Raw genomic sequence first — 25713 nt, forward strand, 5'->3', positions numbered from 1 at the left:
GTAAGAAAGATTTGAGGAGATGTATATGTTTGTACAAGAAAAAAAAAGAGGAAAAATAAACCAGAAGTGAAAGAGGGAAGGTGGAAATGGGGTACAAACATGGGGAAGTGGGAAGGGGATAGAAAGAGTGAGGGGAAATGACAGTTCTGATTATAGCTGCAAAATGAGGCCTCTGAGGATCATTCTAACTCCAGGAACGATGGTAATATCCCCCACATCCTGTGGAGTAAAGGCCCAGTTCAAATCAACCAGAATGTGGGGGAGCTCAGCAAAATGCAAATGGCAGGCAGCCCTATGACAAAGTATCACCACACTTGAGGAGGTAGGAAAGAAAAACTCATCTAGCTTTAGAAAAGTGTTTTGTAAGAAGAAAGACAAGAATAACTGCATGTAATATTGACTCTGGTTAGTAATTAATCTTTCAGAATGGTATGCATTGGCAATTCTGAAGCTACTTTATGTATACACTAAGACTAAGCAGATAAGTAGTATGCTGAGAATGGGGGATGGTAAAACAAATGAAAGAAGGCTTTAATAAAGACAAGAACAAAGGAAACACACAAAGTCTCCCAGTTATCTTTTCATCCTATTTCACCTTCTCAATAGTATGTCAGACAGAATGTATAGTTTTCAGTTTATGAGTCTATACCTTTAAAAATACTACTCCCCCAAATATACCCTAATATAAGTTATTGAAATAGTGTTTCAGAAATTTCTTAACATAGAAAATATGATAGATATTTCCCACATGAGAAAAATATTTTAAGTTTCTTCAAAGTATAAATGGCCAAAAAGCAGTGTTTGATTTTAGCACAACAAAATATAATCAATATTTTTTCTTTTTTTTTTTTATTTTGGCAGTACAAGAGTTTGAACTCAGGGCCTTGTGCTTGCTAGGTAGACACTCTACCACTTGAGCCACACTCCCATTCCCTTTATGCTTTATTTTTCAGATCGGGTCTTGAGTTTTTGTCTGGATTGGCCTTGAGCCGTGACTCTTCTGATCTTCGCCTACTGAGTAGCTAGGACTACAGGTATATGTCACCATGCCCAGTAATATTTTATTTTACACATTCTTTTCCGAGAAAAAAACCTGTGTTTTGGTGGCACTAGAAATGAACCCAGGACCTGCCACATTCTGGAAACATGTTGAACACCTCACCTGCCCCTTCCAAGGGAAAAATACTTTTTGCTGTTTTGAGATAGGACTTCACTAGGTAGTACAGGTTGGCCTCCAACTTGAGATCCTCCTACCTCAGCCTCCCAAGTGCTAGGATTATAGGCAAGCATCACCAAGCCCAACTTTCCTCCCAAGGAATTTTAAGGGAAAATTGAGTGGGAGAAAAAAACTCCACCCACCTATCATCCTACTATTTTCCAAAGGAGAGATAAATTAAGATAGATTATTTAGAGTATAACTAGTAGGTATCTCCTTATAAATCTTACTCTCAGTTTCTTTTCTTTTCTTTGTTTCTTTCTTGTTTTGAAACAGGCTCTCGCTATATAGCCCAAGCTGGGCTTGAACTTATGATCCTCTTGCCTCAGATTCCCGAGTGCTGGGATTACAGATGAGCACCACCACACCTGGCTAATTTTTTCTTTTGGATCAGTGTATGAGACAGAAACCTAAGGGAGAAATGCATAGTGATACCTCACCATGTGCTATGTACTTTTTATTTGCTAAATCTTGGCTCATGGAGAAAACATGGACTGTAGGTGAATTATGAAAAGTAATGGAATGGGTATACATACTATGCAGGAATGAAAATCTAAAAATATAAAAATCTTGAGAAGCCAAGAATAAGAAGAGTCCACTGATGTGACCTGATATAAATACATAAAAAGCATTAATATAAACCACTTCCACATATAATAAAGTTATAATATCAGCAACAACAATGTTAGTTTCTGGGAATAACACCAATTAGAAATGTCTCAATGACCCAAACACTGTATGCACATATGAATAAAAGAAAAAAAAAATGTCTTATATCTGATTATCTCTGAGGCAAGTCACCCATACTTCTCAACATCACAACACCCATAAAAGCTTCATTTAAGACAGACAGAACTTAAACAAATGAAGGTACCATATGCTCAATGTTCCAAAGAATGGGTACCTCTCAAATTACTTTAGAAATTTAATGCAATTGAAAAAAACTTCATGGATAGAAGCAGAGATAGGAGGATGACAGTCCAATGCTGGCCTGGGAAAAAATGTAAGACCTTATCTAAAAAACGAAATAGTGTGTGTGGGGGGTAAGGGGAGGCAAAAAGGACTAGGGTGTGGTTCAAATGGTAGAACACTTGCTTAGCAAGCTCAAGGCCCTGGGTTCAATCCCCAATACCATAAAAAAAATTTTTTTTCATGGAATTCTTAAGGTAATTTAAATTTATTTTAAATTTTAGTTGAACGACTCAATGTATGAAAATGTCCAGTGAAAATTTTAAAAAGTAACTGAGAAAGTACATGCCTTCCCAGATAGCAAAACGTAATATAAAGCCATGCTAAATAAACAACAGGATTCGAGTCATGGATGGGTAGAAGAATGACTGGAGTAGGATACAGACTCAGGTAAGTATCACAGTCAATAAACGATGGTAAAGAGAGGGAAAGGGTGGGGTTGAAATAATTAGTTCTCCATGTGGAAAAAGTTAAGTTCTTACTTCAAAACATACCCAAGAGTTAAGAACTGTCAAGCATATAGACACAGCAAAACAAAATATCAGTAGAGACTTTTTGTTGTTCTTTGAGATAGGGTCTCAATATGTACTCCAGACTAGCCTCGAACTTGCTATGCAGCTCAGACAGGCCTCACACTTGAGGTCATTTTTTCCTGTTTCCCAAGTGCTGGTATTTATTACAGGCATGCACCACCATGCCTGGCTTTGGAAGATTCTTTTTACAATCTTGGAGAAGAAGGACCTTTGGAAGCATGACACATAATCATAAGCAAGAGAAGTATGAGTACATAAAAATGAAACAATCTGGATGTTACAGGGCACTGTTAACAAAATGAAAGGTACATGACAAACAGGATATTATTTGTAAGACATAAGACATGTTAAGAATTAGTATCTACATACCTTAAAGCAACTGAGGCCAATAGGAAAAGGGGAACAGGTACTAGAGAAAAGGTTAGATCAAAAAGAATTAACCTAGAAGGTAACACCCACGCACAGGAAATCAATGTGAGTCAATGCCCTGTATAGCTATCCTTATCTCAACCAGCAAAAACCCTTGTTCCTTCCTATTATTGCTTATACTCTCTCTACAACAAAATTAGAAATAAGGGCAAAATAGTTTCTGCTGGGTATTGAGGGGGGCGGAGAGGGAGGGGGCGGAGTGGGTGGTAAGGGAGGGGGTGGGGGCAGGGGGGAGAAATGAACCAAGCCTTGTATGCACATATGAATAATAAAAGAAAAATGAAAAAAAAAATAATAAAATAAATTAAAAAAATTTAAAAAAAATTAAAAAAAAAAGAATTAGTATCTACAAAACATAAGGAGGTACAAAAACCATTAAGAGAAAGCAACTCCAATAGTGAAAACATGAAACACTATAGAAGGGAACAGACGATAAACATAAAAGTATACATAATTAGACTGGGCAATAATCAACTAAATACAAATTAAAATAGGAAGATCATTTTTCCTCTACCAAGTTGGCAAAGGTGACAGAACCACAGCACTTAGTGCTGGCAGGAAGGCACCAACGGCGGGAGCCTCCCTGCGCTGTTAAAGAGGAAGTACTCCTGAGTTTCTGAAGGCCAACTGCCAAGTGCATCAAACGCAAACTGTTTACACTCCTTTTCCTCTCCTCCTCTCCTAAAAACATATGCTACAGAATTATTTGGAGAGGTTGAAAATACATATATGAATTTCAGTAGTGCTTTTGAGAAAGTAAGTAAAATTTTACATCAAATAATTAAACATACAATGGCACTGCAGTTATGCTAAGGAAAAACTTTCACTTTTAGAGATAGACAGTGATGTATTTGTGGATAAAAATACCTGCTATCTGCTTTAAAATAATTTAGCAACTGGGAATGCAAGAGCCTGGTTGACTTCCAATCATCTCAAGCTGTAATATATTGCTATGTCTCCTAAGTGTTTTAACCTACAGTTCCCCTCCTTATATTCTCATCTCAAATGCTTATCAAATATTTAAAAAAAAAACCTCGCTCAGGAGGTTGAGGCAGGATGATCATGAGTCTGAGGTCAGTCTGAGGCCCACAGTGAACTGTAGGCTAGCTTGGGCCACACAATGGACCCTATCTCAAAAAGAAATATGTATAAATAAATAAACAAACAAACAAACAAATAAACCAACCACGAAAACAGATACCTGCTAGTTATAATTGGTTTAATCTAACCTTCTCTCTTCTTTGGAAAATGGTGCAATCATACATGGGTTGAAATTTTTTTCTCTCAACATTCTTTTAAAAGTCCTTGGAAAGGAAGGCATAAAACAAAAAATTGAAGGCTGGGCATGGTGGTACAAGCCTAGAATCCCACCTACTAAAGAGGTGAAAGGATGAGGATCTCAGTCTGAGGCTGGCCCAGGCAAAAATGAGATACTCTATTTGAAAAATAAACCAAAGCAAAAGGAGATGGTGACTTGGCTCAAGTGGTAAAGCACTTGCCTAGCAAGCATAAGGCCCTGAGTTCAAACTCCAGTACCACCAAAAAGTAATAATAATAAAGAGGATAAAATATTGATATGTTTGATTCTGCACCACAAAGTCAAAATAAACTAGGAACAAATATTTGCGTGACAGAACTAATCTCCTTATTTTATAAAGAATTTCTAAAAATTGAAAGGATATCAACAACCGAACAGAAAATTGAACAGGAGCTAAGCATAAAGAAACCCTGGAAGAGCCAGGTCTAGGGTACACCTATAATCCCAGCACTAGGGAAGCTAAGGCAGGAGAATCATGAGATCAAGGCCAGCCTGGGCTACAGTGCGAGACCTGGAAGAAAGGAAGGATGGAGGGAGGGTAGGAAGGAATGGAGGGAGGGAGGAAGCTGGAAAGATTCACAGGAAACTAATAATAATGGAGTTAATTATACATTAATAAACAAATATAATTGTCATGAATAAATCCTTCCCATTTTCTGCATACAAACTATCATAATATTCTGTATATTGTGCATACCTTTTTTCCTAAAAGTATATCTTGAAGAGCTTCCTTCCCATCATAGTACATACAGAGAGGGTCTTCAATCTTTTTTTTTTCAAACATATGCACAACATTTTATTGCATGGAAGTACCATAATTTATTTACCCTTTAAATTTTTGAAGAATTTTGCCAGGTTCCAGTGGGTCACACCTGTAATCCTAGCTACTCAGGAGGCAGAGATCAGGAGGATCACGGTTCAAAGCCAACCCAAGCAAATAGTACAGGAGACCCTATCTCGAAAATATCTAAAACAAAAAAGGGCTGATATCTCTAGCAATAAAGGAAATGCAAATTAAAACCACACTAAGATTCCACCTCACCCCTGTTAGAATAGCCATCATCAGCAACACCACCACCAACAGGTGTTGGCGAGGATGCGGGGAAAAAGGAACCCTCTTACACTGTTGGTGGGAATGTAGACTAGTACAACCACTCTGGAAAAAAATTTGGAGGCTACTTAAAAAGCTGGACATCGATCTACCATTTGATCCAGCAATACCACTCTTGGGGATATACCCAAAATACTGTTACTCCAGAGGCACCTGCACATCCATGTTTATTGCGGCACTATTCACAATAGCCAAGTTATGGAAACAGCCAAGATGCCCCAGCACTGACGAATGGATTAAGAAAATGTGGTATCTATACACAATGGAATTTTATGCAGCCATGAAGAAGAACGAAATGTTATCATTCGCTGGTAAATGGATGGAATTGGAGAACATCATTCTGAGTGAGGTTAGCCTGGCTCAAAAGACCAAAAATCGTATGTTCTCCCTCATATGTGGACATTAGATCAAGGGCAAACACAACAAGGGGATTGGACTATGAGCACATGATAAAAGCGAGAGCACACAAGGGAGGGGTGAGGATAGGTAAGACACCTAAAAAACTAGCTAGCATTCGTTGCCCTTAATGCAGAGAAACTAAAGCAGGTACCTTAAAGCAACTGAGGCCAATAGGAGAAGGGGACCAGGAACTAGAGAAAAGGTTAGATCAAAAAGAATTAACCTAGAAGGTAACACCCACGCACAGGAAATCAATGTGAGTCAATGCCCTGTATAGCTATCCTTATCTCAACCAGCAAAACCCCTTGTTCCTTCCTATTATTGCTTATACTCTCTCTACAACAAAATTAGAGATAAGGGCAAAATAGTTTCTGCTGGGTATTGAGGGGGGGAGCGGGAGGGGGTGGAGTGGGTGGTAAGGGAGGGGGTGGGGGCAGGGGGGAGAAATGAACCAAGCCTTGTATGCACATATGACTAATAAAAGAAAAATGAAAAAAAAAAAAAAAAAAAAAGGGCTGATGGAGTGGATCAAGTGGTAGAGCGCCCACCTAGCAAGTGTGATGCTCTGAGTTCAAACCCCAGTCCCACCAAAAAGCTGTAGAATTTTAGGTCAATTCCAATTTTGTTGTTGTAGCAATGCTACTCAGAATAACTGTGCACATATGTAACTTCCTATTAATTCTTGAGATGTACAACATTAGTAAAAAGAAATAACTGTCTCGAGTAGCATTCAAAGGGATAATTAAAATTACCCTAATGGAAAGAAAAGGAAAATGGTGAATTGAACACTGAGCTATTTCCAGGTAAAATCATTCACTCTACAAAAACAAAACAAACATAAAGCTTCATGCAAAATAATAGTAATATCTGCTCTTGAAATTACTTTGCCTTAGGTGAAACAAAACAACACCCCACCAAACAAAGCCTAACAAGTCCAACATGCATGCTGATTACAGGGGTAAATGAGCCAAATATATTTTTTAGACTTTTAATTTTAAAACAAATTGATACACAACCACTATTGCTTAGCAATCCCAATATCCACCAGGCACAATTTCATAATACAAATTTAAAAACATCAAAGCATGCCATTGATTTTATATACACTACCAGGCTGGGGGCATACCTTCAGGGGCAGAGTGCCTGCACAGCAAGTACAAGGCCCTGAGTTCAAATCCCACACAAGAGGCAGGGGACTCTGTTAACTTACACTACTCACCAGGAAAAAAACTTGGTTGAGTTAAAGCTGCCAAATGGATATTGGGAGATACGGTGTGACAAAGAATCAAAAGATAATTTAATCAATCAAGGTCTGATGGCATAAAGATTTTTTTCAACTTTTTAAACATTATTACAATGGAGGGATGGTCAATTTTGCAATCTTGCTCCTCCAAAAAAAGAAAGACAAGGAACCCCAACTTCTCCAGTAAGATAAGAAAACTAATCAAGAAGTGATTGCTCATACCACTCTTGGGGATATACCCAAAAGACTGTTACTCCAGAGGCACCTGCACATCCATGTTTATTGCGGCACTATTCACAATAGCCAAGTTATGGAAACAGCCAAGACACCCCACTACTGACGAATGGATTAAGAAAATGTGGTATCTATACACAATGGAATTTTATGCAGCCATGAAGAAGAACGAAATGTTATCATTCGCTGGTAAATGGATGGAATTGGAGAACATCATTCTGAGTGAGGTTAGCCTGGCTCAAAAGACCAAAAATCGTATGTTCTCCCTCATATGTGGACATTAGATCAAGGGCAAACACAACAAGGGGATTGGACTATGAGCACATGATAAAAGCGAGAGCACACAAGGGAGGGGTGAGGATAGGTAAGACAGCAAAAAAACTAGCTAGCATTTGTTGCCCTTAACGCAGAGAAACTAAAGCAGATACCTTAAAGCAACTGAGGCCAATAGGAAAAGGGGAACAGGAACTAGAGAAAAGGTGAGATCAAAAAGAATTAACCTAGAAGGTAACACCCACGCACAGGAAATCAATGTGAGTCAATGCCCTGTATAGCTATCCTTATCTCAACCAGCAAAACCCCTTGTTCCTTCCTATTATTGCTTATACTCTCTCTACAACAAAATTAGAAATAAGGGCAAAATAGTTTCTGCTGGGTATTGGGGGGGGGGAGAGGGAGGGGGCAGAGTGGGTGGTAAGGGAGGGGGTGGGGGCAGGGGGGAGAAATGAACCAAGCCTTGTATGCACATATGAATAATAAAAGAAAAATGAAAAAAAAAAAAAAAGAAGTGATTGCTCTGAACAGTGTGACAGTGGAGCAAGCTAAAACAACAGTCCTAGAAGAGATTCCCAGTTGCTCGCCCTACACAAGTAGTGACTTACTCAGAGAAGGATGAGCAATTGTAGGATAAAGACTTTTGTTGGATTTGGGGGATGATGTTTTCTTCTGTACTAGTGCAGAGAAGCAGAAGCAATAGGATCTTTTAGACATATACAAGGAGGTTACTACAGGACCTGCAGACCCCAAGATGTATTTCGATCTGCAGCTTTACAAGTAGGAGAACCAGAAAAGCCAGTGATGTAACTCACCTGAGTCCAAGGAAGCCAATGGTGTAAGTCCCAGTCTAAGTCCAAAGACCTGAGAACCAGGAGGCTGACGGATTTAAGTTCAAAGGCCTGAGAACCAAGCACGCTAATGTCCACAAAGAGAAGATGGACATGCAAGCAGAGGGAATTCACCCTTCTTCCATCTTTTTGTTCTATCCCAGCCCTCAATGGATTGGATGATGCCCACCATTGGTGGAGGAAGATCTTTATTTAGTGTACAAATTCAAATGCTAAACTCTTCTGAAAACACCCTCACAGAAACACACACACATATTCAGAAATCATGTGTTACCAGCTATCTGGGCATCCCTTCCCAGTCAAGTTAGCATAAAATTAACCATCACTTCTCCCTACTCATGACCTCACTTTTACAGATTATTGAATCTACATATTTCTAGAGCAATTACCCATCCTCCTCTCACATAGAAATGATAAGCACTTACCCAATAAGGTATGTCCAGTATTTGTTTATTTGTTTATTTATTTTTGTGGTACTGGGCTTGAACTCAAGAGCTTACACCAGCCCTTTTTTGGGATGGGTTTTTTTCTAGATAGGGTCTCTCGGACTATTTGCCTGGGCTGCTTTCAAACCTTGATCCTCCTGACCTCTGCCTACTAAGTAGCTAGGATTACAGGCCTGAGCCACCAGTGCCCGGCTTATTTTTATTTATGTTAATTATATGGGGAATATATAAATACATTACATTAAAAAAAAAACTTTACAAAAAAAAACTAAAGTTCCCTTTTGGTCCCTATCCCAAACCCTACAGAAACTGATCAGATCTGATTTGTTATTTCTCTTATAAGGAGAACAGCAGAGATAGCAAGTAAATGGTTACTTACCATTCTTATCATTAGTGCTTTTCATTTTACTTGAGAGCTTGCAAATGACTTACAACTGTAACTTACTTTGTAGGCACTACTTTTGTTGCTCTTTTGGACACTTCACTATTTATCTCTCTATATACACTTTCACATTATTAACAAAGATAAAATGAAAAGAGAAGGTGTGTTTGTTAATGATTCTCTCATTAACCTCCTTAACCTGCAATAGTGCCAGCTACTTTCCTGAGGCCAAAGAGTCACCTCTCCTCTGCTCCTAGAGTATCCAGACAGGAAGCACTTAGCTCCTGAACACACACAAGGGTGAGACTGTGAGCTGAGGGGCCAGCACAAGAGAATTTATATCAACATGCCCATCATACTAACCCAAAGGCAGAGGTGAATATTAGCTACTCTCAAGTCTTTATACATATATATATATAAATAAATAAGGGCTGGAATGTACCTCAGTGGTACAGCGCTTGCCTAGCATGCATGAGGCCCTGGGTTCGATTCCAGCACCATATGTGCTTTTTATTTTCTTGACTTCTTTTGAGTTAATGATCCTGAAGGTGATTCAGAGATCAGCAGGGTTGTCTCCTCAGTTTCAAGAGGGAAGATCATTGACTCAACCTTCAACAGTTCTACCTAAAGCCATGGGGACAGGGCCACCCAGCAGAGCCCTAGGATCATAGCCCCTCTTAGGTATAACCATGGGGGCAGGACCTCCACTTTATTAGATCTAAAAGGTGAGACCTTCACCCTAGTAGGCTTGGGGTATAGAACGCTGGCCTTAAGATCTCAAGGAGTTTGCCTTGTAGTTTGGACCTACATAGGCTCCATTACCCCTTTCTTCTTTCCTATTTCTCTCTTTTGAAATGGAAGTGCCTATCCTATGCCTATCCCACCACTGTTTTCAGAAACATGTAACTTGTAACTTGTTTGGTGTCGCAGCATCACAGGTTGACAACTGGAGAGCATTTTGCCTCAGGATGAATCAGATCTTGAGTCTTATATCAGGATAGATGATGTTTAGATAACACTTTGGGTTTTAGGCCAAAGTTGATGCTGGAACAAGTTAAGACTTTGGGGGCTGCTAGGATGTAATGAATGCATTATGCACATAAGAAGAACATAAATTTTGGGAGCAAAAGTGGAATAGTATAGGCTAAATGTGTCTCCTCTAAATTTATATGCTGAAATACTCACCCCCAATATGATGGTATTAGGAAGTGTGATCTTGGGAAGTGATTACGGTACGCATCCTCACAAAAAAGGATTAGTACCTCATAAAGAGAGTGAGAAGAGCTCCCTTGCCTTTTCTGCCATGTGAGGTCTGGATGACAAGGGCTATCTGTGAACCAGGAAGCTGATCCTCACCAGGTAACTCATCTGTCAGTGTGTTGACCGTGAAGTTCCTACTCTTCCACACTGTGAGAAATTTCTATTTCTAAGTCATTTGTTCATGGAAAACTGTCACAGCAGCCCAAACAGACTAAGACAAAACTATCTATTATTACATCAACATACTATATATTCTAAAATACTCTAAAATTTAGGATAATATCTTAATACCATATCTTAAGACAAATTATGCTCCAATTTAAAGAATTTTACCTTTTTTTTACAAATCTGTGGTAGAAATCTAAGTTCAGTCCTAAGTATGCATAAAATCTACTTCATTGATACTTGTTGTATAAACCATTAATTAGCTATCTAGTACTTTTAAATGAATATGAATCTAAACGTAGGTTTTATGTGAATATGCATGAATTTAATCTTTTCCTAAAGACATGAATTCATGATATGTTCAATACACTTTTTTAGTTTATATTTAAAGTCATTTCTGGTTTTTAAACTACACTCAAGAAATGTTTTTTTTTTCCCCTAATGGAAATAAAGTGCCATATATCTATCCCTTATCATAGCTCAGAAAGCACCATACATCAATTAAATGAAATAACAGGTAATACTACCACCGCACCAGTGCTGGTTTCAATGTCAGGTACCTAGTAGCTAAAAGTACATCATATGTTTTCAGTGACTAAAAAGCTAATTATTATAGATTTGTTCATCTTCCAAACATGGTAACTATTCAATGTTTCATGATAGGTTGCTCTGCTGCTTACTAAAGTTTCCTAAGTCTTGGTTTATAGGAAATTGATAATGACTCATGGGGAGAGAACTAGGACAAGAGATATTTTTAATAGGTTCTATTTCAAAAGTACCAAATGGTGCAATTAGAAGGGTGTTCAGCTTAGCCTTTGGAGCTTAGAACTGATAAAGCCCTAATAAAGATGCCATAAAATTAACCTGTTATACTCTATGAAATATAAACCCTTTTGTATTTATTTGAAAAGTAAAAATGTCTAACATAAAGCACCATTGGCAAAATGATTTTCTCTGTAAGAGTATATTTTCTAGGTAATGAAGGCTTAGCCCCTAAAGTACTCAGATGTTTGATGTCCTTTTTCCAGGGCTGAACGAGGGCCTTGCACTTGCATCTACCATTTGAGCCGTGCCCCCAGTCCTTCTGCTTTTTTAGTTTGTTTTTTCAGACAGGATCTCATGCTAACTCTGCCAGGGCTGACCTCCAAATGTGATCCTCCTGTCTCTGCCTCGCAGTAGCTAGGGACCACAGACATGTGCCACAATGTTAAACGTTTACTTAAAACTTTAACATAGAAATATTTGATATATTGTAAGAACTTCTGTAAATGCCACAATATACCCCCACCCAACACAACAATAAAAAAACTTTAATGTATTACATACTTTCCTAACTATTAAAATCTCAGCGCAGTAAGAATAACCAGGGTTTTTATTCATGACAAAAGTTTATCATCATGAAGACAAACTGTTGCTTTGAGAAGTGGTTTAAGAATGCTTCAAGGTTGGAAGTGATTGGCCCTTACATGAAAGACCCAAGCCCACAGCCTGTAACAAACCTGACAAGTCAACTAAACAATCTTCGTTTTCTGCTCTGAATGGCTATTGCTGGCCAAAACTAAGTAATCCTAATTAATACATTTCAGTACTTCATGATTACTAATTTTTGGGGGGCAGTACTGGGGTTTAAACTCAGAGCCTAACACTTGCTAGGCAGGTGCTCTACCACCTGTGCCACATTCCCAGCCCTTTTATGGTTTAAGATAGTTTATCATCATGAAGACAAACTGTTGCATTTTTGCTTGGGGCTGGTCTTGAACCAAGATCCCCCTAAGCTTCCCATATAGCAGCGATCACAGACATGCCCTACCATGCCCAGTTTCTTGATTGAGATGGGGCCTCACTAACTTTTTTGCCTGGGCTGCCCTCAAACTGCAACCCTAAAATCCTGGGCAAACACTCGTGCACACACTCACGGACACATGGAAAATTTGAGCCTCCAGATGTAGACGTCTTCAGATGAGATAAAATAAGGTGATGCTCTGCCATCTAGTAAGTGTCTACTTTGCAGTCTACTCAGTGTGTGTGTTTTGTGATTTTAGGCTTTTTGGTGATTTTGCTGTTTAAAGTGAAATCTAAATATAGTGCCAAAGTGCAGTCTACTATTCCTAAGAGCAAGAAGGTTGTGATGTACCTAACAAAGAAAATGACTTTAGATAAGCTTTATTAAGGAATTGTTATATTGTTGATCATCACTTCTATATGACTGAATCAGTAAAACATATTAAACAAAAGGTCTTTAAATAGAAACACACATAAAACAAGGTCATATGTTGACTGACAAAAATGTGACTGGAGGCTGGCAGGAATCTAAGTCTGTGTTTCTCCCTTGCAGCAATGGTTCAATCCTAATCTGGGATTTGTGGTATCTTTATGGAATATAACTATTGCAAATAATGAGCACTGATTATATATACACATACACATATGTACACACGCGTGAGTATATATCATATACACTATATACACATATATAATTGTGAATTTGGTGATTACTAATTTAGTTTAGCACCACTGCCTACTGAAAGCTTACTATATTTACCAAGAATCTTATTTCTTAAACACAATTAGCCCTGGTAAAAATTTGATTGGAATTATTTCAAAATTTCAAAAGCAATCCAAAGGAGGGAATATATGTGGGGAACTAGTGGGGACTAGTAAAGAAAAGGAAGGCAATCTGAGCGGGGATAGGGATAACAGAGTACGAGGGAGAAATATGATCGAAATATGGTATATGTATGAATGAAAATGTCACAATGAAACCCATTGTTTTCCATAATTACTATAGGCTACTAAATTTATGAGAAAAAAGGAAAACAAAGAAAAAAAACCCAGCCCATACCGTAACAATTCTTTTAGGCTAAACACCAAACTTTCATTATCAATGCCATAGTAATCACTGAGGAAAACAAATGGAGTTCAAGGATAAATGGGTTCATGACTAGAAAAAGGAATGATGGTAGAATAGCAATGAGGAAAGCTGGCCTGCCTCTAAAAGTATCTCCACCTGAAAATGCAGGAATCTGCCATGCCTCTTGGATATACACACAGAAATAAGAAGCATGCTTATTTAACGACCATCTGGGAGAGCTCAGAGCTACAGGTCACACATCAAGCATTGCTTCTACCTAGGAGGTGGGAAATTATGAGGCAGGAAATAACGCAACAAGCTGAGAAGAGCAAACAGGAAAAGATGAACATTCAGCACCTGGGCACCTGGGGAGAGGAAAAGGAACAGGAGGGAAGCAAAATAAGGAACGATGTAATCCTCTCACACCACTTAGTTGCCCGCTTCTATGACTCAAAGGTACAATAAGGTGGATCAGTCACACTACAGTTAAAAACTCTCTTTAAGGGTTAACCAGGGACCAGTGAAAATCTTACCTCCACAATAACTAATTCTGAGATGCTCAAGAATGAGAAAATGAATATGAAATAGCTATGTTTAATTACATTTCAGATCATTTTGATAAAAATGTTATGTTACAAGTAATACTGTTGATTTGAGGAAAATATCCTAAACAAACTAGTATGGGGGGAAAATCACGTGTAAGTACGAAAACGTAGATTGGTTGTTTTAGGGTTTTTTTGTTGTTGTTTGTTTCTAAGGAACCAGGGATCAAACCCAGGGTTTTGTGTATGTTCTCTGGGCCAGACATGACGGCTCATAATTGTAATCCCAGCTACTTGGAAAGCAGAGATAGAAGGACTGCAGTTTGAGGCCAGCCTGGGCAAGACCCTATCTCAAAAAAACAAACTGGGGGCTGGTGGAGTAGCTTAAGTGGTAAAAAACACTTGCCTAGCAAGCATGAGGCCCTGAGTTCAAACTCTAGCACTTCTTAAAAAAAAAAAAAACCACCAAGCTAGGCATACTGGTTCATGCCCATAATCCCAGCTATTCCTGAGGCAGAGATGGGAGGATCATCATGCTCCAAGGAAAACCTGGTGAAAGCGTAAGACTCTATCTGAAAAATAAACTAAAGCAAAAAGGTCTGGGGTCATGGGTCAAATGACAAAGTACTTGTCAAGCAAATACAAAGCCCTGAGTTCAGACACCAGTATGCTAAAAAAAAAAAAACTCTACCACTGAGCTACATCCCTAGCCCTAGTGAGTTTTTTTAATTAAAATAAAATCTAAAGTAATTACAAGAGGCTATAACAAAGGCTACCTTTGACTTAAATGTTTCTAATGGTTTTGGGTTTGTTTGGTTTTTTTGATGTCGGGGGGTGTGTTGTTTTGTTTTGTCTTGACACAGGGTCTCATTGTGTAGCCCAGGCTGGCCTGGAATTCACTATGGTCTCAAATTCATGATCCTCCTTCCTTTGCCTCCCAAGTGCTGGGATTATAGGCATGCATGATCACGCCTAGATTTAATGGTTTTACTGAGATATAATTTATGAACATTAAAATTCACCTATTTGTAAGGATAAAACTCAATGATCTTAATAATTTTTTTTTTCTACTGGAGCTTGAAGTCCAGGTCCTGTGCATGCTAGGCAGGCACTCTTCCAGTTGGGCCACATTCTTGTCTCTGACCTTAATAAATTATGAAAGTAAGTTATGAAACCATCATCACAATCCATACATATTTTTAATAATATAACTTGTCAGTAGACAATAGAACCACCTACTTCTGCACAGTATATGTATAATGTACAGATAATGAAACTCACATTCAAACAGACGCCTGTCCCAGGAACCAGGCTTCCAACAGAGATTGAAAGCCCTAAAGGGGCCCTGCCTGGCTTCTCTGCTTCTCCCTCATGTTCTCGAGGAGTGGGCTTTTCCAATGGCTTTACAGGCAAGTAGTCAAACAATGCAAGTAACACTCAAAATATTTTTTGTCATTAGTGCAAAGTAAGAATGTCTCCATAGAGAGAAGATTGCAGTCAGTTTTAAAATCATATACAAAATGCATTTTACCATCTTAATGATTGAGACATCTTCACCACTTCAAAAATGGCAGAAGAGCAGATGGTGAGTACTATTTTAATGAATGAGATCTACTTGAATAAATTTTGTCTGTGATTGTTCAGTACTATAAGGAATAATTCACTTAATTACTAAACAAAGAGACTCTATTGCCAAATTAATCAAGACTACTGACAATTTTCTCTTCCAACTATTTCTGAATATATCGTGGGATATATATCTTTGCTAATGAATCTTTGTGCTTTTTATATTCACAGACACTTCTTACCCTAATTGAGCTTATCCTCTTCTCAATCTTCAAAATGCATTTAACTTGAAGAGCTTTTGTGATCCATTTAAAATCTCCAGCCTAAAGCAATCTTTTCATGGATGTCTGTGTGACGAGATGGCTATATCCCAGACAGTACACCAAAAATAAATGACAGCAGTATATTAACACATTTGCACAGCTGCTTACTCTGGCACACACCATCTCTCCTCTCATTCCCTCACCTCTTACCCTTTTCACCGCCCTTCACTCCTATCCATTAGTCTGTATCCCACATACTCATTTTTCAGGCCTCACATTAAACATCCATCTGGAACCCCAATCCAACACAGTTGGGCCCACGGTACTCCATACCTGTCTTCAAAAGCTTAAATCTGTAGTAATAATCTTTGTGATTTGGTAATTAATGTATGCCACTCAGACTGGAGTCTATGATCCTAGAAGCATTAGGTTTTGTTCATTCTGCAACCCCCAGCACTGAGTGCAGGCCTTGGCACACAGTAGGCATACCATAAATATCTGTATTAAATTAAATCAGTAAGTACTTGCAGAACATTTTTGAATAGCCCCTGCTGTAGGCCAGCACACAGGGACACAAGTGAGCAAAACAGACAGAGCCCCTGTCTTCTCAGAGATTAGCCTCCAGACAAGACACAGACAAAAAAGAAGGAAACAAAAATTAACACATAATTACAAATGTGGTAAGAACTGCACTATCATTCCTACTTCTTCCTGGATACTATAATGAATCAAAAATGGCTTTCATGGAGTTTTACTTTGCCTTCATCTTCCTAGCACATTACACGTCCTTTCTACTTTCTGTCCTCATATTGATAAATCTCAACCAATCAGCCCAAAGGCAGGCATACTCAGACTATCAGAGAAAAGGCTACAGTAAACCCTGCTGAAAGTCTACCTGCAAATGTCTGGGAAGAAGCCTTCCAACCCAAAAATAGCCAAACAGTTCTAAATAGATACATTCTGGGCACCAGGGTAACTAGATTTATTTTTTGATAGAGCTGCTAAAAGGGTGGGCAATTATCAGCAAAAGATACCATAATTAGAGAAAATCTTTGCCAGTTATTCCATGGATAAGGGATTAATATCCAGAATATAAAAAAAGTACAAAAAAATTAAACAGCAAAAGAACAAATAATCCCAATTAATAAGTGGGCCAGTGAATTGAACAGTTCTTGGAAGAAATACAAATGGCTAATAAATACAAATAAAGTTCAACATTCTTAGCCATAAAGGAAATGAAAATCAAAACTACATTGAGCTTCGATTTCACCCCAATTAGAATGACTGTCATCAAGAAAACAACACTGCAAGGGGGTTGGGGGGGGAAAGGAGAGGGGTGAGAAATGACCCAAACACATATGAATAAAAGAAATAAAAAAAGAAAAGAAAAGAAAACAACACTGAATGTTGGTGAGGATACAGGGAAAAAGAGGAACCCTCATACACTGTTGGTAGGAATGTAAACTCATACAGCCACTGTGAAAATCAATGTGGGGTTTCCTCAAAAACTAAAAATAGACCCACCTTATGACCCTGACATACGACTCTTTTGCATATATCCTAAGGAGTGTAAATCAACATACAAAAGAGACACCTGCACACCCATGTTTATTGTAGCCTTGTTCACAATAGCCAAACTGTGGAATCAGCTAAAGTGCCCAACAACTGATGAATGGATAAAGAAAATATGATAAACATGCACACACATATACACCATGGAATGTCACTCAGCTCTAAAAATGAAATTATGTCATTTGCAGGAAAATGGATGGAACTGGAAATCATCACGTTGAGTGAGATAAGGCAAGCTCAAAAAGCCAAATATTGCATGTTTTCACTTATTTGATAGAAGCTAGACCTAAAACAATAATGATGAGAATAACAATAAGGAGACATGAATGTGAAAGGGGGACTGTCTGGAGGGATGAACTGGAGGGGGAAGGGGAAAAGGAAAGCCTACTAAGGAGTAAAGGAGATTAAAGTGCATTACACATATATGTATATACACATACATATATGTACGTTACATATATAAACACACACACACACACACACACATATATATATGAAGAAGCATAATCAAACCCATCAGACAGTGTCTAAAAAACAGAGAAGGAAGGGGAAGGTATGGAAATAAAAATGGAGGGAGTAAACTTGTTAAAAGTACTATACGAATCTTTCCAACTATCACAATGAAACTCCCTTGTAGTATTATTATTATATGCTAACTCAAAAACAAAATTAAAGATACCACAACTGAAAATACTTTAAAAATTTTTTCAAACATATATATTTAAAAGGAGTACATGGATTATGAAATATAACTTTTACTAATGCTACAAATATTTTACTACTAAAAACATTATTTTTGACAGAGTTTTACAAGGGAATTTCAGGTGACTTGTTAATATTATTACAGTTTCAGCAAATATTAACATAAGAAAAATAGTTCAAGTTTAAATTTTTTTCAAAGTTGTGTATCTAGAACTTAAATGGTTCTCTAATAGAGTATCTGACACCTTTTAGGCCTTAAAAAAATAATCATATATTGAATGCTTATCATGACCAACCACTCACTTAGAAAGTTTTATTAAATCCTCACAATAACTGCCTCAAGGAGGTATTACCATCTTTGTCTTAGAGACAGCAACTGAGGTTCAGATAAAGTACCCTGACCCAATGACATCATGTGACCTTTTAGAACTAGTCCACCTCCTCACTGGATGCACAGTCAATGATATTTGAATGACATACCACCGTGAAATAATGGGTAAGAAGCCGGAATTAGGCTGATGGCATAGCTCAAGTAGAACAGCACCTGCCTAGTAAGTGTGAGGCCCTGGATTCATTCCCCAGTTATCCCCTCCCAAAAAAAAAAAAAGGAGAAGAAGAAAAAAGCAGGAATCAGCAGTACTAGACCAGAGGGAATTATCTTTGAAATGCACTGTAATGTTTCAGTGGACATTAGCTTCCTAGTATGGACTAAACCATCAAAACTCATATGTTGAAGTCCTAACCCCCATTGCCTCAGAATGTGACCATATTTGGAGACAGGGTCTTTAAAGAAGTAATTGTATTAAAATGAGTTAATCAGAGTGAGCTTTAATCCAAAAGAGCTGGTGTTATTATCAGAAGGAAATTTAGACAAAGTTACACAGGGAGGGAAAACCAAGTACAGATGAGAGAATATGACCATCTACAAGCCAAGGAGAGAGGTCTCAGAAAAAACCAACCTTGCCAATACCTTGACCGTGAGAAATTTTGTTGCTTAAGCCACCCAGCCTGTAGCACTCTGCTATGGTGGCCCTAGCAAACTAATCCAGTTCTTAAATCATGAGAGCCTGCTACATTTCTCAGAGCTCAGAGTTCAGTGACAATCAGGAACAGCAGCATAGCTCACCCACGCCATTTTAAGACTGTCAATGACATCTGTTCAAATTAATTTATGCTCCCATCTCACTAGTCAAGAACAAAAATTCTTGCATTGATATGAAGAGAATCAGTAGGAGGAAAACAGGAGTGAAAGAGAGTTTAAGTACAGACATTTTATTTCCTTCATCTTCTACCTCCCAAAGATAAGATGTTCCCATGAGAAAATTCTCCCAAAGTGTTCAGCTCAGTTCTGGTGCACACCAGCTAATCTGACCCCCATGCAAGAGCTTTAAGGAGGCCCAGGGAAAGGAGGGACATGGCTGCCTCAAGAACAAAGGATGACAGGGAACAGAAGAGGAAGATGGATGCTCAAGAGCAAGTAAGAACCTTTGGGCTTATTATTTCATTTGGGACTTACAATACCCTACAGAAATACTGCGGCCAGTTAATTTTACTCTTGCTTTACAGCTTAAGAAGTACAAGCTGGGCTGGGGTGTAGCTCAGTAGTAGAGTACTTGCTGCTAGTGGTGCAAGGCCCTGAGTTTGAATCCCAGCATAGAAAAATGAAAAGGTCCTGCTGGCCCTTCTGTCTAAAGAAAACATGGTAGCCTCAGCAGTGAGGAGTGCTATGCATTGCGTAGGAGAGTTAGTTGAACCAATTACTTTTGCCAGAAAAATTCCTTGGACCGTGGCATCAAGTGAGCTGACTTTGCACTTTCATATATGACCAAACTGAGCATTGTAATTTTGACAAAGAAACTGGCTTTCACAGAGGTCTGGGTTGGATTCAGTTTTCTTCAGAAGAATTTCAAAATGCAATACAACAGGAAAATCATATTATTGATGGAGTAAAACTCCACATTCAAGATCAAAGATCAAAAAAATTTGCAAGGGACTCAAGCATCTGATGAAGAAAAAGATTTCTGAGATGATTACTGCTCATGAAATAAACTTAACTAAGCAAAAAAAAAAGAAAGAAAAGAAGAGGCATTTGAAGTTTGGGATTTGTCTTCCTGGAACGCAGCCACCACCCTAAAAAGTTGTCCAGGCTATCCAAGATGGAGAACCTCTTCTCCAAGGAGAGTTCTCAGGAGATCCACAGAGAGAGGCCATATGAACTCAGATGGAGGCAACCTAGGCAAACTCCCCTGTAGAAATGACTCCAGCCAATGAGAGGAGCAGAATAGCTTGGTCAACCCATACAATAGTGGGGTATTATACACTGCGTTGTTTGAAGCCATTAGCTCTTACGATGACTTATTACACAATAGATAAGTGAAACAGGTATTAGGTAACTTCTCTATGTCTCAAAGCTAATAAACAGAGTTTGAATCCTGGTCTCCTGACAAATTTCAGTGATTATTCACTGCTCCAAGATGTGATTGAAATTGAAGAAAAATAATTCAAAAGTTTCATACATGTCATTTAAATAATGGAAAATGAATTTCAGCTCAGAACATCCAGATGTGAAATTATCCTGTCAGCATGTAAATGAATTAAAAATATACATATGTAAATGTGGACAGTTAGAGAGTATTATTAAAATACTTAGCATGGTTACACAATGACTAAATGCTTTTCAACTCTGTGTTGAAAAGATTTTTTTAAAAACCTACCAAAGACAGAATAAACAACAATGCTCACAGCAGTATTTCTAGTAGCAAAAAAAAGAAAGAAAAAAGAAACAACTAAATTACACAATGACAGGAAAAAGAGCAAATCATGATATATTCAAATAAGAGTGAAAATAAGGGTTTCCATTATCATACATCAACATGGGCAAATCTCAAAAATAGAAATATAAAGAAGAGAAAGAACACAAGCAGTTTAATGTCATTTATGCAAAATCCCCAAAAGACAAGCCTTAGCAACATATTATTTAGGACTACATATGTATTAAAAAGCAATAATGAAAATCAAAGGAATGACAGCAACAAAATTGAAAATAGCAGGTTGTCTTTCAGGGAAGGAAACATTTGGAGAGAAGCACAGGAAGGCTCTGAAGACACTGGTCATGTTTCATTTCTTAATCTAGACAGATACACTTGTGCATCTTATAGCAACCTTTCCTATATATCTCTGATAAACAGCCTCTCGTTTATAAAATATTTCATATTAAAAACACAATTTTTTTTCTTTCTTTTTTTAAAATTTTTTTATTATTCATATGTGCATTCAATGCTTGGGTCATTTCTCCCCCCTGACCCCACCCCCTCCCTTACCACCCACTCCACCGCCTCCCTCTCCCCCCCACCCCCTCAATACCCGGCAGAAACTATTTTGCCCTTATCTCTAATTTTGTTGAAGACAGAGTATAAGCAATAATAGGAAGGAACAAGAGTTTTTGCTGGTTGAGATAAGGATAGCTATACAGGGAGCTGACTCACATTAATTTCCTGTGCATGTGTGTTACCTTCTAGGTTAATTCTTTTTGATCTAACCTTTTCTCTAGTTCCTGATCCTCTTCTCCTATTGGCCTCAGTTGCTTTAAGGTATCTGCTTTAGTTTCTCTGCGTTGAGGGCAACAAAAGCTAGCTAATGTTTTAGGTGTCTTACCTATCCTCACCCCTCTCTTGTGTGTTCTCGCTTTTATCATGTGCTCATAGTTCAATCCCCTTGTTGTGTTTGCCCTTGATCTAATGTCCGCATATGAGAGAAAACATACGATTTTTGGTCTTTTGGGCCAGGCTAACCTCACTCAGAATGATGTTCTCCAATTCCATCCATTTACCAGCGAATGATAACATTTTGTTCTTCTTCATGGCTGCATAAAATTCCATTGTGTATAGATACCACATTTTCTTAATCCATTTGTCAGTGGTGGGGCATCTTGGCTGTTTCCACAACTTGGCTATTGTGAAAAGTGCTGCAATAAACATGGGTGTGCAGGTGCCTCTGGAGTAACCTGTGTCACAGTCTTTTGGGTATATCCCCAAGAGTGGTATTGCTGGATCAAATGGTAGATCAATGTTTAGCGTTTTAAGTAGCCTCCAAATTTTTTTCCAGAGTGGTTGTACTAGTTTTCATTCCCACCAGCAGTGTAAGAGGGTTCCTTCCCCCCGCCCTCCATCCTTGCCAACACCTGTTGGTGGTGGTGTTGCTAATGATGGCTATTCTAACAGGGGTGAGGTGGAATCTTAGTGTGGTTTTAATTTGCATTTCCTTTATTGCTAGAGATAGTGAGCATTTTTTCATGTGTAAAAACACAATTTTAAAGACAACCAGAGCCTAGCAAAGGAAAATGAAATTGTCTCTGGCAACATGTGCTTTCTAAATCACAAAAACCAACCTACCTTCCAAATACTCAATAATTTTATTTTGAAATAAAAAAAGGTACACTACAGAGACAGAGATATAGTACTCTCAATTACATAACAAAAATGGCAAGGCCTCCTATAGTTCATAACTCATTAAAATTGATACCAAGGGAAATAGATACTTAAATACAATGCTTAAAATATTTCAGTTGGGGGCTGTGGAGTGGCTCAAGTGGTAGAGCACCTAGCTAGCAAGCATGAGGGCCTGAGTTCAAATCCCAGTACCACCAAAAAAATTTCATTTGGCTATTTTCAGTTAGCTTTGTGGGACCCACCTATATAATACTTTTTTAAATTTTCTACCATCAAAATTCCTCCTGAACCCAAGAAACTTACTTGTTCTTACAGCTGGCAGAGTGGCTCAAGTGGGAGAGCACCTGTTTAGCAAGCGTGAGCCCTGAATCCAAACCCCAGTACCACCAAAACTTAAAAAAAAAAGAAAGAAAGAAATTTTATCAGACACTTGTCCTTCCAGGTGAGGGTCTGGTTGATGTCTTAGACTTTCCATCAATCTGCTTGCCGTGGACAGCAGTCCCTGAGGGACCACACTACATATCGTGAGGTCCATACTCTTTCCTGGCCAGAAGTGACTGAATAAGGAATAAGGCTGCCACCTGCTGCATTTCCAGCTGTACTCCTGCTCTCCCCTGAAGTCCATGCACTTGCTGTATCTTTCCTTTATAACACCTGCATCAACTCTCAAATGATTATATATCCATTTCAGTGACTACTCATTCATATCTGTATTTTTCCTAAATTGTAAGTTCCATGAGGGCAAAAAAGGGTCAGTTTTTGCTCAGTATGGTGTTACATAAACAAGCACAATTCCTGAAACACAACAGATTTTGGTGAGGATTTTTTAGCAAAAGAATGAAATGATTATAATATTATGCCTTATTTTTCTAAAGCTTCGTTTTTAGTTCATTAAAGTTAAACAGAAATATACCCACTTTGAGCAGGCTCAAAATTAAGACAAAAGAATCAAAGCCATAACAGAATTTACATGTATCCTCAAAGAAGAAAATGTCAGAGAATGCCACATTAAATTTGAAAGTTTAGGGAGTTTATAGAAACATACCTGAATGAAGTTGAATTTTCCCAATCACACCTTCTACCAACCCCAAACAAATGGGATTCCAGGCAAGAAGTAGATCCGTAGCTAAAATAAAAGAAGAAGTAGTTATGAAAACATATTCTCCAGAAAATACATTACACAATATCGTTAACAGTACATTAGAACAATGATCAACATCCACAAAAATCAGTGCTAAACAAGAGCACTGAATGCATTACCAAAAAGTAATCTGTGATAACACATTAACTCTGAGACCTGAACAAGGCTCCTGGTATTAGTTGGGATAGCTATGGGCAAAAACTTCAGAAGCTAGACCACACCACGAGAAGCAGTATCGTTGGCGCCCTACAGTGGAGAAAAGAGGCTGTTGCACTACAAGAGAGCAAACAGGCAGAACAGCCCAAAGTCCTACCTACAGCACAGATACAAAGACAAGCTCTAAGAAATGGCCATAGAGCTGCCTGCTTATTGCATTACACTCTCCAAAAGAACTTTTCCCAAAAATGCTTACACCAGGTAAAGACATCCAGAAAGCCACTGCTCTTTTATCTGACTTCCAGGGGAAACTCAATAGGAACTGTTCCAGTTGCTGGACATCTCAATCAGGACTCCTCATCCGAACCACAGAACAGACCACAATGATTTGATGACAGTTTTCTCATTTCTCCCACATGAGAAATGAAATGGCATACAACTGGTGCCATTCTAGACACAGAGAAGAGAAGCAAATTCATTACACACAACAGATGTCTAAGGACAACAGGACTTTTATTTCTCTTCTGGAACCCAGGTTGCAAAAGGCTGTTATCTACACGGTGGAAAGTGTGACGTCACTGATAGTTCAACAGCTGGAAAGAATCAGCAAGTATGAAAATAGTATATCTCTTGGCAGAAAATTTAAATTGCATTTTAATAATTATTTAAATTTTATTTTAGTGAAACCTAACACTCAACCTGTAACTCATAGGATAATTATACACTTAATAGTTTAGTCTCCAAATTCATTTGGGCTTTGACTATTGTTTTTTAGATGACATATTCAATGGGAAGCAAGTTGACTTTGTCGGTTTGTTGCTGTTTTGCACTGCTAAGGATAGAATCTGGGGTTTCATGAATGGTAGCTAACACATGCTAGGCAAGCACTTTACCACTAAGCTATACTTCCAGTTCAACTTCATTGTTTTGGTTTTTTGGCAAGAATTAAAGTAAAATAAGGAATTTTTAAAGGCTATCATGAATATTACTATTTCTAATTTTGACAATTTTGTGAGATAGCTATTAGGAGTTCCATTTTACAGATGAGGCAATAGATGCTTCAAAAAGTAACCTAGTCACATCACACAAAGGATGAAGGCAGAGCCACAATCAAAAGTGAGGTCTACAAACCAAGTGTGGTAGTACACACACCTGTAATCACAGCACTCAGGAGGCTGAGGCAGGAGGATTGTGATTTCTAGGTCAGCCTGGGCTACATAGTGAATTTGAAGCCAGACTGGGCTATGTAAGTGAGATGCCATCTCAGGAAAAAAAAAAAAGACCAGGTTCTACCTGACTCAGTGCTGAGTTCCAAACCATCCTGCTACAGTGCCTCCCTCTAAAACTATACATGGAACTAGTCAGATAAAAACTTTCAAATGAAATGCATTGTTATTAGCTAGGCACCAGTGGCTCACACCTATAGTCCCAGATACTCAGGAAGCAGAGATCAGGAGGAGCGCAGCTTGAGGCCAGCTCAAGCAAATAGTTTGAAAGACCCTATCTCAAAAAATACTCAACCCCAAAAAAAGGCTGTCAGGGTGGCTCAAGTGATATAGCACCTGCCTAGCAAGCATAAGGCCCACTACTGCCAAAAAAAAAAAAAAAAAGATTATAAAAGTACCACTATAAAATTGGGGAAG

At 38.3% G+C, this 25713-nt stretch overlaps 1 protein-coding gene across 4 annotated transcripts in view; it reads right to left on the reverse strand.

Moving 5' to 3' along the window:
• Positions 1-25713, reverse strand: part of Inpp5f (inositol polyphosphate-5-phosphatase F) — an 86810-nt gene that overhangs the window by 42624 nt on the left and 18473 nt on the right. For 3 of the 4 annotated variants that reach the window (XR_012449608.1, XR_012449607.1, XM_020169844.2), the window contains exon 2: positions 23819-23899. Coding sequence is in view for 1 of the 4 variants with exons in the window: in XM_020169844.2 (XP_020025433.2) it covers positions 23819-23899 (81 nt within the window). In the remaining 3 variants the exon portion in view is untranslated. Of the gene's footprint in view, positions 1-23076; positions 23166-23818; positions 23900-25713 lie in introns of those variants that run through there. The other variant, XM_074078199.1, reaches the window with a different exon arrangement.

This window comes from Castor canadensis, chromosome 7, assembly GCF_047511655.1.
Source record: "Castor canadensis chromosome 7, mCasCan1.hap1v2, whole genome shotgun sequence".
Lineage (NCBI taxonomy): Eukaryota > Metazoa > Chordata > Mammalia > Rodentia > Castoridae > Castor > Castor canadensis.